This window comes from Oncorhynchus keta, chromosome 9 (genome assembly GCF_023373465.1).
Source record: "Oncorhynchus keta strain PuntledgeMale-10-30-2019 chromosome 9, Oket_V2, whole genome shotgun sequence".
NCBI lineage: Eukaryota > Metazoa > Chordata > Actinopteri > Salmoniformes > Salmonidae > Oncorhynchus > Oncorhynchus keta.
Genome location: NC_068429.1, coordinates 27,169,250 through 27,188,601, shown reverse-complemented (window position 1 = coordinate 27,188,601; position 19,352 = coordinate 27,169,250). Strand labels below are relative to the sequence as shown.

The window sequence follows — 19,352 nt, the reverse complement described above, 5'->3', positions numbered from 1 at the left end:
GGGGATTTCTATTGGAAAAACAGTTTCTACATATCTTTATACCTAACCATCTTTGAGTACGTTTTGCAAGACCCTGGGGTATCGGGTTACATATCCACAACCATTGGAGGCTTGGGAGTCCCGCCTTAACACGCATTCACTGTCTGGGGTTCGTCACATGCACTTAGCACTGGAATTAGACAAACACAAATGGTTTTATCGACTGAAAAAAATGTTTTTTTAAACTATTTGTAGATGTGAACCAAAACCACGTTGTGTTCGCAGATGGATAAACTTTATATTAGTTGAAAGTTAAGATCGTAGCCAACTCTGCTGCGTTAACGTGGGGAGGGAGAGAAGTATGAATATGGAGGCTGTGCACCAGGAAATGAGGCGGACCACTAATAACTAATATAAAAATAAAAAAAAGTAATAAGGCAGCTGAAATCTTATAGCATGTCATGTATGTTTGGTTGTGAGTAGAACTATGTACAGTGCCTTGCGAAAGTATTCGGCCCCCTTGAACTTTGCAACCTTTTGCCACATTTCGGGCTTCAAACATAAAGATATAAAACTGTATTTTTTTGTGAAGAATCAACAACAAGTGGGACACAATCATGAAGTGGAACGACATTTATTGGATATTTCAAACTTTTTTAACAAAGCAAAAACTGAAAAATTGGGCGTGCAAAATTATTCCGCCCCATTAAGTTAATACTTTGTAGTGCCACCTTTTGCTGCGATTACAGCTGTAAGTCACTTGGGGTATGTCTCTATCAGTTTTGCACATCGAGAGACTGAATTTTTTTTCCATTCCTCCTTGCAAAACAGCTCAAGCTCAGTGAGGTTGGATGGAGAGCATTTGTGAACAGCAGTTTTCAGTTCTTTCCACAGATTCTCGATTGGATTCAGGTCTGGACTTTGACTTGGCCATTCTAACACCTGGATATGTTTATTTTTGAACCATTCCATTGTAGATTTTGCTTTATGTTTTGGATCATTGTCTTGTTGGAAGACAAATCTCCGTCCCAGTCTCAGGTCTTTTGCAGACTCCATCAGGTTTTCTTCCAGAATGGTCCTGTATTTGGCTCCATCCATCTTCCCATCAATTTTAACCATCTTCCCTGTCCCTGCTGAAGAAAAGCAGGCCCAAACCATGATGCTGCCACCACCATGTTTGACAGTGGGGATGATGTGTTCAGGCTGATGAGCTGTGTTGCTTTTAAGCCAAACATAACGTTTTGCATTGTTGCCAAAAAGTTCAATTTTGGTTTCATCTGACCAGAGCACCTTCTTCCACATGTTTGGTGTGTCTCCCAGGTGGCTTGTGGCAAATGTTAAACAACACTTTTTATGGAAGCTTTAAGAAATGGCTTTCTTCTTGCCACTCTTCCATAAAGGCCAGATTTGCGCAATATACGACTGATTGTTGTCCTATGGACAGAGTCTCCCACCTCAGCTGTAGATCTCTGCAGTTCATCCAGAGTGATCATGGGCCTCTTGGCTGCATCTCTGATCAGTCTTCTCCTTGTATGAGCTGAATGTTTAGAGGGACGGCCAGGTCTTGGTAGATTTGCAGTGGTCTAATACTCCTTCCATTTCAATATTATCGCTTGCACAGTGCTCCTTGGGATGTTTAAAGCTTGGGAAATCTTTTTGTATCCAAATCCGGCTTTAAACTTCTTCACAACAGTATCTCGGATCTGCCTGGTGTGTTCCTTGTTCTTCATGATGCTCTCTGCGCTTTTAACGGACCTCTGAGACTATCACAGTGCAGGTGCATTTATACGGAGACTTGATTACACACAGGTGGATTGTATTTATCATCATTAGTCATTTAGGTCAACATTGGATCATTCAGAGATCCTCACTGAATTTCTGGAGAGAGTTTGCTGCACTGAAAGTAAAGGGGCTGAATAATTTAGCACGCCCAATTTTTCAGTTTTTGATTTGTTAAAAAAGTTTGAAATATCCAATAAATGTCGTTCCACTTCATGATTGTGTCCCACTTGTTGTTGATTCTTCACAAAAAATACAGTTTTATATCTTTATGTTTGAAGCCTGAAATGTGGCAAAAGGTCGCAAAGTTCAAGGGGCCGAATACTTTCGCAAGGCACTGTATATTACCCCCATTTGTTATGAATAGGTTGTTCATAGCTATGACATTTAAAAAATAAAATGGACTCTTTTTCATAGGATTTACTATGTTTGTTCATACTAGTACAAAAGTGCATACAACTCTTAGATAAATTATGAATATTTCCAAAAAGCCAAAAATGTAAGCTTTCTAGCAGTATATGGCATTACGAGGTACTGTTCATCGCCCTCTCATGAAAATGTTATATACGGCCATACACTTAACATTAACATCGAACAGGTGGCTCGATGAGACACAGTGGCATGACTCTCTTCACAGCTTTTTATTTTTAGTAAGCCTGTTGGCACAAAGGTAAACAGATCCTCACTTGTGCTTTCTGAAGACTAAACCCAAAACACAGTTTGTCAAGTAGATTCACTGTATGGATGTGATATTGCTTTTCTGCAGATTATGCCTGTGGAAGGTTTTGTTTGACTGATGTGTTTATTCAGTAACATAACATCCTCTTTTGAAGTCTGTTTTTCTCAGTGAGAGATGGAGGAAGCAAGAGTTAAAAACAACTATGAACTGAAAAGAGTTCTGCGTTCAGTCAACAGTCTGCAGCCTGCACAGCGTGATAGCTGGCTATTTGACCCTACCAGGAGCTGAGAAAGTCTGTAGAAAATGGATTGGCAACAGCTTACTCTTGAATTGCTCATTCTATGATATTCTGTGGACATAGCTGAGAGGCATTGGAATAATCATGGATAATGATCATGATTATTAATGATGTAAATCTAGCAATTTGTTAATATCTTAAAATATTTAAATATTTCAGTCCAAATAGTTTTCAGCTAGTGATTAACATTAGTAATGTAGAGGTGGATAATAACTTGTGGCATTGCCATATTCCACTGTCATACCATCCTAGACATGACAAGATTTCCAATAAGGTTTTAGCTTTGACCTAGTCTACTCTTTGTCCTTCAGCAAGTGATCCTTCATAGACGGACCATACCATCCCTCTGCTGGCTTGTCTCAACAGTTAAGTAAGGTTGGATCTTGGTCAATTCTTGGATGGGAGACCAGGTGCAGCTGTCAACTCTGGGTCCTTCTATTGTCAATATCTGCACCAGCCTCATCCTACCCTTATCCCAGTCTCTTCAGTAAAGTCTCTCCCCAGACTCTCCACCCCCGCCTTGTCATTACTCTGTAGATGAGAGCGCAATAGAGGTGCCGCGTGACCCTAGTCTCTCTGACAGACCCCCCGCCACGAACCTAAACGTCATAGGTCATCCAATCTGACCCCAGACACAGCAGGAGCTTAGCCAATCACAGGGCAACACACAAGTCATTAATCCCCCCTCCTTTATGACATCAGTAGGAGGGATGGGAGAAGGGCAACTTCTGCATCATACTGCGCTCTCACATTAGCTACAGAAAAACCTACCATAATAACTTTCAACAATGTTGGATGAGAGGAATGCTGAGAAAAACTATGGATTAAAATGCGGTCAGTCAGTGAACTGCAGTACAATATCACAGCAAATGATATGAAGCGAGTGTCACAGTAAACCACTTGGTTAGGATAGTGGATGTTTTCAATGCATCTTTCATCCCTTTGGAGACTGATCGTTTGTTTTACCATTTATGCTTAACAGTGATGGTTCACTCTTCATTCTGTTCAATGTCTAGGAGATTAAGGTCATGTTTTGGATCAAGATTTTCTTCCCTTTGGAGAATATTGATAGTTTTTCCTACTCATTCAAGCGCAACTTTTTTGAATGACTGTTTTGTCTAGGACTTCTGAGTGGTATTATGATATCACCCATATTGCTATTGTTATGGATCACAGTTCTCTTCTGTTTGGGTAATATAGGCAGTCTTTCTTACCCATCCATGTTTAACTTTGAGGGTTCACTCTTCACGCGTTGTTTAGTAGGTTTTGGATCAAGTGTAACTTTCCTTTGATAGTTTTCCATTCTCACTCATGCTCATCTTTTAGGGTTCACTTTGAATGTTGACTGCTGCTGTTGCCTAGTATCAGATCAAGTTGTTGTTCCCTATGGAGAATATTGATCGTTTTTCTTAGCGTGGAAGCTGCAGTCTGACTGCTATTCAGTCTGGGTGTTCTGTTATGATTACCATGTCGCACCCCGCAGTGGTTTCATGCACACCGATGTGTCTTCACACCATATGGTGTAGTCTAGCCTGCATGCTTACAGGGGTGTTTGCTTTCAGAAATGGCACCATTTGCGCTGTTTGAGTTTTGCATACTCTGTCTCACAGTATCAGGTGTGACTAAGTAGAATAAACAGGACGCAAGTCTTCAGTTTATTTCTTCAAACACAACCCAGTGGAAAAAATATTCTCACATAGGTCTTTATCAGTAGACCAACTTCTGTAAGGGATGTAGTCATGACTTCAATGTAAAGTATTGTCACAATTCACAGTAGGCCGAAGTCTACAGTATGTACTTTGAATCTTAAAGGTAATCTCCACAGGTTTTTACCAGGATTTGTCATAGCAGTGTGTCAGTGAACCAGCTAGACCGGACAGTAGATGCCCACTGTGATTTGCTATGCTGTAATTGGTTAGAATTCACATTAGCGTTAACTCATTCCCTTCTTGTAATTAGCGATGTGAACCGCGGTCATGTTTGCCAATGAAATCTCGTGTCCTGGGTGCACAGGAGCCAGCACAGGGGGCAGACATTCAGCTCTAATTGATGGCAATGTGGAGAGGGGCTTAGTTAATTTCTGCTGACTAGAAGAACTTTTAAAGACATGTCTTTAAACACTTTTGTCTCATCTCTGACAAAGGGACCTCACTATGTATTTCTTCAACCATAGTTATTTTAGGTATTGTTGAGTATTATTGTTTAGTGCAGTGTCATACTGCAGAAGGGGTTTGGAATGAAACGAGTTACAAATTTAATTGTTTGGGTTTTAGTCCTGTAATTGTCATGTGTGGTAGTTAAGGCTGGGAGATATGGCCTAAAAATCACATCTACATTTTTTCCCAAATTTATGGGCAATTCATGATATATCTATTTTTTTTCAATGTTTTCTCTAAATAAGCCTTTTTGTACAATATAAAGGTAAAATATTCTAAGGAATTCAGAGATTGGGAAGTTATACCTAGCATAATCCTTCCACAAATTAATCAAAATAGTTTAACCTGCTTTTTTGTTGTTGCAATAGTCACCAATTTACAAAAGAAATTGTGCTGAAATTGGGATTTTATTTTAGGAATAAGGTCGATTTTTCTTTTGAAGCCAGAAGAAGGCTAGTGTCAGCTACATTTATGCCTTTACTAGACTATGGGGATATTTTATATATGAATGCTTCCGCTCAGTGTTTGAGATCAATTGACACTCTTTACCATGGCACTTTGAGATTTATTTTAAACTGCAAAACCCTTATGCACCACTGCACTTTGTATACCAGGGTTGGCTGGCCTTCTATAGTTACTCGTAGGCTCAAGTCACTGGTTTACTTTTATTTACAAAGCCATTTTGAGTTTACTACCTTTTTATTTGTGCATTTTTATTGTTCAGAAATGTGGTGGGTACTCTCTTCGTTCGCTGGACTTTATCCTGCTAACTGTTCCAAATGTCCGAACTGAATTTGGTAAAAGGGCTTTTATTCACTCTGCGCCATCGTCTTGGAACACCTTACAAAATACTTTTAAACTGGAAGAACTTGTCCCGATTGGTGTTTTTAAATCACTGATGAAGGCTGATTCTCTGACCTGTCAAAGTTTTTAATTTGCTGTTTTATACTCTTGTGAATTCAATGGTTTTACTAGATTAATTGTAGTTTTTCATGTTGTCTGTAATTTCTTTAATGACTTGGTGCTGCCTATCTTGGCCAGGGCGCTCTTGAAAAAGAGATTGTAATCTCAATGAGCTGCTTCCTAGTTAAATAAAGGTTAAATACATTTTTAAAAAGTGACTCATCTTGGTTTCAAGTCTATGAAAATGCCCTTTTTAAAAAAACTAGAACCATGCATTATGCACATTTTACTAATAATAACTAACTTTTTGTAGCAGGCATTAGGATATAGAAAATTAACACAGGTCTCATCAATCTCTCAAGTCCACTTGCTAGTGATTAGCCAGCTAATCCTTATATAAGGAACTGCCAACTTCTGAGAAATAAGGTAGGCCACTTGATTTCAACATCTGAACAAAGTGGACAGGCTAACATGCTTTTCAGTTGGAGACAGACAGGGTGTTTTCATAATTAAACTGTTCAACCTTGTGAACCTTTGCCCCAGTCTGAGGGCCTGAGCACCCTGGAGCAGGTTTTTATCAAGGACCTCACTGTACTTTGCACTGTTCATCTTTCCCTCGATCCTGACTAGTCTCCCAGTCCCTGCTGCTGAAAATATCCCCACAGCATGACACTGCCACAACCATGCTTCACTGTAAGGATGGGCCAGGTTTTCTCCAGACGTGACACTTGGCATTCAGGCCAGAGAGTTCAATCTTGGTTTCATCAGACCAGAGAATATTGTTTATCATGGTCTTGAGTGCCTAAAGGAAACTCCAAGCGGGCTGTCATGTGCCTTTTACTGAGGAGTGTCTTCCGTCTGGCTCTTTTACCATAAAGGCCTGATTGGTGGAGTGCTGCAGAGATGGTTGTCCTTCTGGAAGGTTCTCCCATCTCCACAGAGGAACTCTGGAGCTCCGTCAGAGTGCCCATCAGGTTCTTGGTGACCTCCCTGACTTCTCCCCCGATTGCTCAGTTCGGCCGGGTAACCAGCTCTAGGAAGAGTCTTGGTCGTTCCAAACTTCTTCCATTTAAGAATGATGGAGGCCACTGTTCTTGGGGACCTTCAATGCTGCAGAGATTTTTTGGTACCCTTTCCCAGATCTTTTCCTCGACACAATCCTGTCTCTGAGCTTTACGGACAATTCCTTCGACCTCATTGCATGGTTTTTGCTCTGACATGCACTGTCAATTGTGAGACCTTATATAGACAGGTGTATGCCTTTCCAAGTAATGTCCAATCAATTGAATGTACCACAGGTTGACTCCATATTGTAGAAACATCTCAAGGATGATCAATGGAAACAGGATGCTCATTATCAAATATGGCAAAGATTCTGAATACTTATATAAAGTTTTTTTTTTTTTTTAAACCTGTTTTTGCTTTGTCATTATGGGTTTATTGTGTGTAGATTGAGGAACATTTTATTTAATCCATTTTAGAATAAGTCTGCAATGTAACAAAATGTGGAAAAAGTAAAGGGGTCTGAATACATTCCGAATGCACTGTAAATGGGAAGGTGCACACAGCACAGAGGAGTGAAGGTGAGACCAAAAATACATCATGAGAACAAGAGGACATAAACACTCATGAAAAAAAACTTGATTCTTGATTCCATACAGGAATTTGGAATATCGCGCAAAAACATTCATTCGAAATATCGGCCAGCTCTAGTGGTAGTGGAAATTCTTGTTGTTCGTAATCTGGAAGCAATTGAATGGAAATGCCAATCGTGTCGGCACCACATGCTGTAAGTGCTCTTGAGATTAGTGCGAAAGTGCAAACGTCCTTTATGTATGTACACCTCAGTGCAGTTCCACAGTCGCAATTCAAATGTATTCTGTTCATTTGCTCTGTGTAGTTTCAGGCTGGTTTAGTTAGTAAACACATTCACCGCAGCAGTCCCTATCCAGCCATTGACCATATCAGGAAATGACAGCACCTCTTCACTGTAAATGCTCCCCTCTGCTGGTATATTAATACTATTGCATTTCCCCAAGTGCACACTGCATAGCTCGGTGTGCATTTTTGGGAAACCTCTTAACCTTTATTGCATTTATAACACATTGAGGCCTGATTGTAAATGTGCATTATTCAAACTGTGCATAATGATGAATACACTACTTTTATAATATATACAGATGTGAATATTTCAAGGGAATCGAGGCAGTTTCTGTCCAGTAAAGGGTATGATTTCTGTGGATTCAGCAGCCTGTAAACATATTCCGATCCATCTCAATTGATGAATGAAACATTCACCTTTACGCAAATGCTTATTATACATTTTTCACATTGATTGACAGGCATGGATCAACGTGCTTAATCTGCTCGGGTGGCCAATCAATTAAAGTATTGTTGTTGATCTTTCCCCCGTTGCAGGGACTGCTACGGTACAGTACAAACCCCGGCTGGAGCTTACTGTAGCTTATGTCATTGGTTTCCTGAGAAAAAGCTTTGTTTATGCTTGTAAGGGTCAAGCAATTAGCCATTTTTCCTCTTCTGAGGCACAGTAATTCTGTGATTTGCATATGGCCTCTGACGAGAGTGTGAATTGGTTCATTATTAACTTTGTGAACCAGTGCTTTTTATCTCGAGGGACTCAGAAACTGGGTCAGCGTCTGGAGCCAAGAAAGTAAAGTTATGCTTTGGGAGTGGATGAATGGACACTCAGACAGGGTGGTATGTCTGCATCCGTGCGCAGGTCATCGCTTTTATTGATTTTTTATTTAAATGACAATGACAAATAATGCACATCCCATTTAAGTGGCAGAGGTAGCTAATAAAATAACTGATCCATTGACTTGTCACACTGTCAGAATGTCAATCTATGACTGATATGTTGGTCTGTCAATACAAAAGCATCCATTTAACATCTTAGTGTTTTCAGGTTGTATGTCATGCTGTTTATCAAAGATTCTGTGTCACTGTGTCAACATTTAATATATTTTGTCCTAATCTTTTTTCCTTTATTTTTTCATTTACAGAAGGAGCTGAGTCTTCCAAGGAGGGGAAGTTTGTAAGTTTGAACTGGTTCTTATATTAAACGTACAGTATTTTTGTGCAGCTCTTGCAACCTGCATACAGTGTGTGTGTTATTCATGGAGTCAAAGAAGGGAATCCTGTTCTATAGTCAAATGTTTCATTCTCATGCACCTATTTTCTGATACTCTGAAGAAAACATATCTAGATGTTTAATTTAAACAAGTAAATAAATCAGAATAAAGTCTCAATTAGAAGCAAAGCTTTTATTTAAATAGCTGACTAAGCCAACCTCATCGGACCCTCGAACTAAATTGCATTTGTAGGTACAATATTTGTAACATAACCAACCAGTGCACAATTGGTTTCAGTACAGTGATATGTACCCTGCCGTCTATTGGCCTTTGTGAACTGATCCTAATAAAATAAGATGCATGCATCTCACTGACCCCTAGACCATTACATTGTTGAAAAATCTTCATGGGAAAAAATTACTGAAGTAATCTCCTCTATAGGGTTGATCAATAGTATAACACACTGTTTATAGATACTAGGGTTTATACACTATACACTATAGCAGGTATTATAATTCCCAAACCCCCAGGGGTACGTGCAATTTAGTTGGGGTTATGCCAAATAAGATTTTATTGATTTTTATAAATACATAATCTTAACATTTTCAAACAGACATTTATATTTTCCAACGGGGCTATACTTTTGGGTGAGGTTTTTTTCTCGACTGAAAAGCCTTGTTTCTGAATAGCCTCGCCCATAATAAAATTAAACCATCTAGTGTTCAGCAAAATAACAACACAATGTCAAATACGGGTAGCCTAGTCAAATAATTAACATCCAATCACATTAACCGTTACTCTCTTGTGGGAATTCCACTAACGGTCCTTAAGTAGCCAAATGTAGCTGCTGCTCATTCAGTTTGCTCAAAAATGTATAATTGGTTAAAAAAAAGTAAGACACATACCAGCTCTATTGGTAGTACTGCTACTACAAGCAGTACTACACCTGCACCTGTCGACGACACAAGTTGTTCTGCTGCCACGAGCACATCCATTGCTAGCATCAGTAATTCTATATTTGTTGTTAGCCCAGCTAGCATGGACACTGATAGTTGTGAATATGATGTAGCCGAAGAGCTACTTCCCCCTTACCCGGGGAAGCACCAAACAACTAACAGAGACGTTGGAACATCGAAGAGGTGCAAATATGAGAGCTACATTGATTTGGGGTTCACTTATAGTGCCTTTCCTTAGCCGCGGTGCGTTATATGTGCAAAAGTACTATCTCACAACTCGCTGAATCCTTCACTCTTCCACAGACATTTAGAAACAAAACATGCCCTTTTTTTGTGTGAGAATTCAGTTGACTTTCGAGTAGTAAGTCATGTATAAAAGCAACAGATACCATTAATAAGAAGGGACTAGAAGCTTATTTTATGGTGAGCTACCAAGTGGCTAGGACAGGCAAGCCCCATACTATTGTGGAGGACTTCTTCCTGCTGCCGCAGATATGGCTGGGACAATGCTGGGGGAAAAGGCCAAAAGAAACTATACAGACAATGTCTTCATCAAACAACACTGTTTCACGACGCATCAGTGACATGGCAGGAGATGTTTTGAAACCATTACTGCTTCGCATAGAAGCCAGTGAATTATGTGTTACGGCTGGATGAGTCAACAGACGTGGCGGGCCTGGCACAACTCATGGTATATGTCTGTTACGTTTATGGGGGGTCAATTAAGGAAGACATCCTCTTCTGGAAACCAGGACATCATGAGAGGATATTTTTAAAGTACTGGACAGCTTTGTGACATCAAATGGACTTTGGTGGTCAAGATGTGTTGGTATCTGTACTGATGGCGCAAAAGCCATGACAGGGAGACAAAGTGCTCACGACGGCACTTAGGTACACTGCAGCATCCACCGAGAGGCTCTTGCTGCCAAGGGAATGCCTGACAGCTTGAAATACGTTTTGGACACTATAGTGAAAATGGTTCATTTTGTTAAAGCAAGACCCCTGAACTCTAGTGTATTTTCTGCGTTATGCAATGATATGGGCAGCGACCATGTAACGCTTTTGCAACGTACAGAAGTGCGCTGGTTATCAAGGGGCGAATTATTGACACATTTTATTTTTTTAATTGAGAGTCTAGCTTATGTTCTTTACTGACCATTTTCTGACTGCTTCCATGATGACGAGTTTTACACAACTGGCCTATCTGGGTGATGTTTTTTTCCTCACCGGAATGATCTGAATTTAGGATTACAGGGACTCGCCTCAGCTATATTCAATGTGCGGGTCAAAATTGAGGTAGTTGGAGCTCTTTTCTGTCTGCATTAACAAGGACAACACACAGGCCTTTCCATCATTGTATGTTTTTTTTGTGCAAATGAACGCTTCCGGACAATGTCAAATGTGATATAGCAAAGCACCGGAGTGAGCTGGGTGCGCAATTACGCAGGTACTTTCCCGAAACGAATTACACAAACTGGATTCGTTATCCCTTTCATACCCTGCCTTCATTCCACTTACCAATATCTGAACAAAAGAGCCACATCGAAATTGCTACAAGCGGATCTGTGAAAATTGAATTAAATCAGAAGCCACTGCCAAATTTCTGGGCTCAGAATAGGGTTGCACTGTTAAGACACTGATGCCCTTTGCAACCATGTACCTATGTGAGAGTGGATTCTCGGCCCTCACTAGCATGAAAACTAAATACAGGCACAGACTGTGTGGAGAATTTTAGACTGAGACTCTCTCCAATACAACCCAACATTGCAGAGTTATGTGCATCCTTTCAAGCACACCCTTCTCATTAACCTGTGGAGTTATTCACTATTTCTTTATGAACAAATAACGTCCAATATGTAAGATGGCTGAATAAAGAGCAAAATTATTGATTATATTATTTGTGCCCTGGTCCTATAAGAGTCACTTCCCACGAGCCGGGTTGTGACAAACTCGCACTCATTCTTAATTTTAATAAATGTATTGAATAATGTGTATGTGTGTGTTAGGCACGCTTACAATGTCAAAACACAACATTTGAGAGTGTGCTGACTCTGGTGCTAGAGGGGGTACGCAGCTGGAGGTTGAATGTTTGAAGGGGTACGGGTCTATGAAAAGTTTGGGAACAACTGCACTATAGAATAGGGTCTATAGACGCTAGAGGGCTAGAGAGACGCTTGAGGGGTTATGGTGTCTGTTGGAGGTGATGCATGTGTCTTAGATGGCACATGTTTAATTAATTACTGAAAATATTGTGACCTTTTGGTAGAGTGGCAGGCCTTAACCACACGATATATGGAGTAGGATGAATCTGCCCCTTAGTGTTTCCTCCCCCTAATGGTTACGGTAAGGAGTCGAGCAGGATAAGCTGAAGCAAGATCTGTGCCTGAGGGCAACTTTTACCTGGAGATTGTCCCTGAAAGGGATCCAGATAGGATTAAGTCAGGTGCTCTGTCTGCCTGCCTCAGGCTAGGGCAAAGAAACAGCAGGAGAACTATAGGATTACAGGTGAATGGTGTCGACTGTATTTGCAACAGGACCTGATCTGGTTACGAATGCCGATAAAGCCTCAATATAAAGTGGGATTTGAAAACACAAAAGGCGTCACCCAGCTATTTTTTTCGTTTATGAATATCACAGTCCAACAGGTTTAGTCCTTCTCAGCTAAAGGCCTCCTGTGTATTTCATGCCTATTCTGATGGGCTTGTGTGGCAGGTTTCAGTGTGACATGCATTATGATGGGGGAATGATTTCATTATAGAGGGGAGACACAAGGAGATGATCCACCAATATGTGTCAGGGGACCGCTTTCGAAAGCGCACGCAGTGTCTTTGGACCCAAGGTGCCTCTATTGCCTCTGGTGTCCATGGTGATTGGCTTTGACATCATATTGGCCTCTTTTTTTCCCTTAATGTTGTATTGAAGAATGTCAGTGTTGTCCCATTTATGGAACATATGGCATTTGTTGGGTGATAAAATGTACGTTACTGAACAAGATGGTCTACCTTTAATAGATGCTTGAGTTGAACCCTTGGCTAAAATGCCTTATCTATTCCTGTCTGACTTTGAGAAATACTTGAAAATGTTATGAGTTGATGCACTCAAAGCTAGGATTCAATCTCAATGGAAAGTGAGGAAGGGCATTTCAACACTTCCTTGTTGTGGTGGTATTGATTTATAGGTTTGATTCCTAAAAGAGATGTCAATGTATCACTTAGACGAAAGTCTGACTTGCAGTGCATTTGGAAAGGATTCAGACCCCTTCCCCTTTTCCACATTTTCTTACATTACAGCCTTATTCTAAAAAGGTATAAATAAATACAAATTCCTCAACAATCTACACGCAATACCCTATAATGACAAAGTGAAAAACAGGTTTTTAGAAATGTTAACAAATTTACTCAAATGAAAAACAGATACCTTATTTACGTAAGTATTCAGACCCTTTGCTATGAGACTCGAAATTGAGCTCAGGTACATCCTGTTTCCGTTGATCATCCTTGATGTTTATTCAACTTGATTTGAGTCCACCTGTGGTAAATTCCATTGATTTGACCAGATTTGGAAAGGTGTGTCAGTGCATGTCAGAGCAAAAACCAAGCCATGAAGTCAAAGGAATTGTCCGTAGAGCTCCGAGACAGGATTGTGACGAGGCACAGATCTGGAGAACTGTACCAAATTGAAGGTCCCCAGGAACACAGTGGCCTCCATCATTCTTAAATGGAAGAAGTTTGGAACCACCAAGACTCTTCCTAGTGCTGGCCGCCATGCCAAACTGAGCAATCGGGGGGAGGTCAGGGAGGTGACCAGGAACCCAATGGTCACTCATCAGAGCTCCAGAGTTCGTCTGTGGTGATGGTTGTCCTTCTGGAATGTTCTCCCATCTCTGCAGCACTCACCAATTTGGCCTTTATGTCAGTGCACCTAAAGGACCCTGACCATGAGAAACAAGATTTTCTGGTCTGATGAAACGCTTCGGCCTAAATGCGAAGCATCACATCTGGAGGAAACCTGGCATCATCCCTACGGTGGAGGATGGTGGTGGCAGCATCATTCTGTTGGGGTGTTATTCAGGGACTTGGAGTCAAGTCAGGATTGATGGAAAGATGATCGGCGAAAAGTACAGAGATTCTTGATGAAAACCTGCTCCAGAGCTCTCAGGACCTAAGACTGGGGTGAAGGTTCACCTTCCAAGAGGATCGGCAGAGAATAATGGGATAAATTCCTCAAGGACAAGTGTTCCATGCTTGTACCCAAGAAGACTCGAGGCTGTAATTGCTGACAAAGGTGCTTTAACAAAGCAGAGTAAAGGGTCTGTATACTGATGTAAATGTGATATTTCCGGGAGTTTTAAATATAAATTTGCAAACATTTCTTCACCTGTTTTTGCTCTGCCATTATGGGGCTTTGTGTATAGATTGATGAGGGGGGAAAACTATTCAATTTTAGAATAAGGCTGTAACGTAACAAAATTTGGAAAAAGTCTAGGGCTATGAATACTTTCCAAATGCACTCTATGTGTTCGTAGCTCCAGTTTGTGTTAAGCCCATTGAGAGTAGTGCGCTGGGTAATGTTACAGCCATTGGCCCGGTTTACTTCTGTGTCTAGAGTTTCGGAAAACACTTCAACAGTGTCATTTGACAACTGGCTACTTCACAAACTCCTGGGTGCTTGGGTCAACTACTGCCCCGCTATCCTCTCTCCCATTCTTTGTATTCGTAGGCTGCCACTTCCTGTATTTGTTCCATACAGCAAATATAGGCCAGCTACACCTATTTGTTAAAGGTACAATGGAGAGAAAGTAGGGTAGAGCAACACAGAAAATCTGAGGGGGAAGATCAATTTCACTTTACTCTTTTGGAGTTGGTTAAAAATGAGAGTGTGTATTTCAATAATGCTTTATTGATGCATATGTCCAGCATTAACAAATAGCATTTCAATAAATCTCGTTGGTGTTGGTGATTTATGACATGTCCAATATGACAAACCTATCATGTGTATGGTTGTCTGTCTCCAGTCATCGGTTGTGTTGACAGCGTCTCTGTGGGGGCCAGAACACAGCCGAGAATGAACACCTAACAAAAGCAAAGTTCATCAACTCAGCAGGACAATCAGATGGCTGTTTGAGAATAACAGTGACTCATTTTCATTGGAGTTTGACTTAAAAAAAAAAAAGGATTGTTAACAATGTGCTTGGATATGTGTTAGCATTTATTATGGATCCCCATTGGCTACTCTTCCTGCATAAGACCGTTACATGCAGTTTAAAATACTACCTGACATTACATTTCATAACAAATTACCCAACACATTCAGTGTGTTCCCTCAGGCTACCACTCCACCACCACATATTTAAAATGCAACATGTCCATGTGTGACTTGTGTATGTGAGTCATAGATTTATGGCACCACTTCCATTGTAAAGAGGTAGCCTTGGACATGGAAGAAATGTGATACTTACTATAAGAGAGCCACGGAGAAGAGGTGAAAAAGAGGAGCACAGACATTCCAATTAACTGAAGTAGAAGAAAGCAAAAACTATATTCCCGGATGGAATATTGCTGTCATTTAATTTAAACAAGTGAATGTATTTTGTCATTTTTCCTTTTGCCCCTTACTTTCTGTTTTTCTGCATCTATATCAATTAGAGGTCAACCAATTATGATTTTTCAACGCCGATACCGATTAATCGTCCTTATTTATTTGTAATAATGACAATTACAATACTGAATGAACACTTTTATTTTAACTTAATATAATACATAAATAAAATCAATTTAGCCTCAAATAAATATTGAAACATGTTTAATTTGTTTTAAATAATGCAAAACAAATTGTTGGAGAAGAAAGTAAAAGTGCAATATGTGCTATGTAAGAAAGCTAACATTTCAGTTCCTTGCTCAGAACATGAGAACATATGAAAGCTGGTGGTTCCTTTTAACATGAATCTTCAATATTCCAAGGTAAGAAGTTTTAGGTTGTAGTTATTATAGGACTATTTCTCTCTATACCATTTGTATTTCACATACCTTTGACTATTGGATGTTCTTAAAGGCACTTTAGTATTGCCAGTGTAACAGTATAGCTTCCATTCCTCTCCTCGCCGCTACCTGGGCTCGAACCAAGAGCACATTGACAACAGCCACCCTCGAAGCATCGTTACCCATCTCTCCACAAAAGCCGCAGCCCTTGCAGAGCAAGGGGAACAACTACTTCAAGGTCTCAGAGCGAGTGACGTCACCGATTGAAACGCTATTAGCATGCACCCCGCTAACTAGCTAGACATTTCACATCGGTTACACAAGCCTAATCTCGGGAGTTGATAGGCTTGAAGTCATAAACAGCTTAAAGCACAGCAAAGAGCTGTTGGCAAATGCACGAAAGTGCTGTTTGAATGAATGCTTACGAGCCTGCTGCTGCCTACCACCGCTCAGACTGCTCTATCAAATATCAAATTATAGACTTAATTATAACATAATAACACACAGAAATACGAGCCTTAGGTCATTAATATGGTCAAATCCGGAAACCATCATTTTGAAAACAAAACGTTTATTCTTTCAGAGAAATACGAAACCGTTCCCTAAGTCTAAATATTGCTGTTACATTGCACAATGTTATGTCATTATTATGTACAATTCTGGCAAATTAATTGCGGTCTTTATTACGAAGAAATGGTCTTCACACAGTTAGCAACCAACCAGGCGGCCCAAACTGCTGCATATACCCTGATTCGGCTTGCACGGAACGCAAGAGAAGTGACACAATTTCCCTAGGTAAAAGAAATGTTAGCAGGCAATATTAACTAAATTTGCAGGTTCAAAAATATAAACTGGTGTATTGATTTTAAAGAAAGGCATTGATGTTTATGGTTAAGTTCACATTGGTGCAACGACAGTACTTTTTTGCGAATGCGCTTGTTAAATCATCACCCGTTTGGTGACGTAGGCTGTGATTCGATGAGAAATTAACAGGCACCACATCGATTATATGCAACTCAGGACAAGCTAGATAAACTAGTAATATCATCAACCATGTGTAGTTAACTAGTGATTATGTTAAGATTGATTGTTTTTTTTAAAGATATGTTTAATGCTAGCTAGCAACTTACCTTGGCTTCTTGCTGCACTCCCGTAACAGGTAGTCAGCCTGCCACGCAGTCTCCTCTTGGAGTGCAATGTAATCGGCCACAATCGGTGTCCAAAAATACAGATTGTTATGAAAACTCGAAATCGGCCCTAATTAATCGGCCATTCCGATTAATCGGTCGACCTCTTAATATTATAATAATAATATATAATATAATATATAATAATATATATTATATTATATTATTATATTATTATTATTATTATATTATATAATTGATATTAATTATTAATTGATATTATTATATTAATATCAATGGTGTATGTTTGCTTATATGTTGTTCATTGTCTTTATTGTGAACCTGTTAATTTCCTCCATTTAATCAACTGTCACCCACACACTGTCAGTTACTTCCAAAAGAGCCATGATCTAAACTCTGAATGAACCAGATTGTTCATTTGAGTAAGTGTTCAGGCTGCAGTTGTAGAGTCGCTATGTTAGGTTGCTACGCTACAAAATGAATGAGTGGATCTTGGCGTGGCTGTTGGTTTGAGGTATGCCTGCCCTAGTTCTGATGTACTAGAGGTACATACCTTGTCATGTCCCAGTTACTGCCTGCTCTCCCCCCCTGCCTGCTCTACTGCTGCAGCCGATGCAATGCTCAGTCATCTACAAAAGCGCTTTTTTCCTAAAACCTGGCTCCCAGTAATAAACAATTGATAGGTTTTCTGAAGAGAGGCAACATTTGTACATTATCTGTCTGTCTGCTTCACTCTGCACTCTGTGATAGGCTGTTTGGAAGGAGTCCTGGAAACAGTTGACTGCACTGTTGGCCGGCACTTTTTCCGCTCTTCAATCTACATCGAATCTGCTTCCAGAGAAACATTTGAGTCCACAGACTGCTTGACTGCATAGCCTGTAGCCTATCTACAGTACATTAGTGTATTTCACAGCTATTTAAAGACCCAATTCCCTGTGTACTTTGATGTGACTGAAAGTCTCTCCTTGGCTGTTTTCTAATTGATCCTCCAGTATATTATCATCATGATAGACTATCAATAATGTAGTTATTGACTCGACGTATGTTACGTAGAGTACACCATGATTATTTAGCAATATATATTGTACAACAGTAAATGGCAGATGATGCACGTCAGGGTGTGTTTTATCGGTGAATAAGCACTTGCCCCAGGGGTGTACTAAAGCACTGCAGGGGTGGGGGGCAGGAGGATAAGGGTAGTGGGGGATCTTCCCACTATATTATTAGCCTTCTGAGGCATGCTCTTGCGCCTTCCCCCAAAATGACTGCTCATGTCTTCCATTGCTTTATTCTAGATGTTGGAAATCCACAGTTAGGAATGACAAATGTAGGGTGCACATTTTCTAGTATGACATGGTTTTGAATGGAGGAGATATGGAAATGAATGTAGCCGTGCAGTGACATTGTGTGCTGTGAGGACACCCTGCGATGTCAGGACCAGTCATGATGACGTGATGGAAAGGATAGACTGCATAGAGGATGAGAAGGATAGGATGAATACATTGTGAGCTATGATGTTGCTGTAGTGAATCACCAGTCAGTGGAAGAAAGGGGTGGAGGAGACGCGAATGAGTGAGCGTGAGCATTTGCAAAGTAGAGGGGAGGGTGTGTGTGAAGGGAGGGGAAAAGGGGGTATTGTGCTGCCTTCCCCCACCCTCCCTGCCACCTCAGGCTGACGATCTCCTCTGACAACCACAAGGTGGAACGTGGTGGAAGGACCCGAGCTGCAGTGTTGTTGCCGTTTCCCCTATTCTTTCCCCTCCTCCCCCTCATTTTGTTGTTGGAGGAGAGGGTTAGGCTAGCCCCATTCCTCTATGGTGGTGACTGGCTCTGGCTCTTTGTCAGTTCAGTGCAGGGTAGAGGATAAGCGGGGTGGCTGAGTGGTGTGAATATATCATGTGCACAATAGAGCGGGCGAGCACAGTTCAGCCATGAAAGCCCAGCGGGAGAGGCTGAGGATTCCAGGACTGACATTGGAGTGAGTATTTTTTTCTTTCTTTTCTGCTCCACACTGCAGCAGACAGCTTCATTGGCCCCTGCTGCTGCACCTTTTGTTGTTGTTGTTTTTCCTCTGTAGCTACAACGTTGTGGAGCGTTTAGCATTATGCAGCATTGCCACATACAGCTTCAGTACTGTAGCAGCGTACGCAGCAGGATGTGTGATGTCAAATCCTCTGCATTGATTTAGCGACAGGGACTGTGTGTGTGTGTGCGTGTCGAGCAGAGGACTGCCGCACAACCTCTCTGTTTGGTTGTGACGACACACTGAAACACACTCAGACATACTCACATATACCGAAACACGCCACTAAATCATTGTGACAGTGTGACTATTAAATGGCATGCATTTGTGAGGCATGATCGTTAAGTTGATTGGCAGTAGA

The 19,352-nt window shown here is 40.7% G+C and overlaps 1 protein-coding gene across 5 annotated transcripts in view; it reads left to right on the top strand.

Moving 5' to 3' along the window:
• The window catches only part of mast4 (microtubule associated serine/threonine kinase family member 4), a 172,169-nt gene that overhangs the window by 77,452 nt on the left and 75,365 nt on the right, over window positions 1-19,352 (top strand). For 4 of the 5 annotated variants that reach the window (XM_035775809.2, XM_035775808.2, XM_035775806.2 and 1 more), the window contains one exon: window positions 8,818-8,849. In XM_035775809.2, coding sequence (XP_035631702.1) covers window positions 8,818-8,849 — 32 coding nt within the window. Of the gene's footprint in view, window positions 1-8,817; window positions 8,850-18,652; window positions 18,947-19,352 lie in introns of those variants that run through there. The other variant, XM_035775810.2, reaches the window with a different exon arrangement.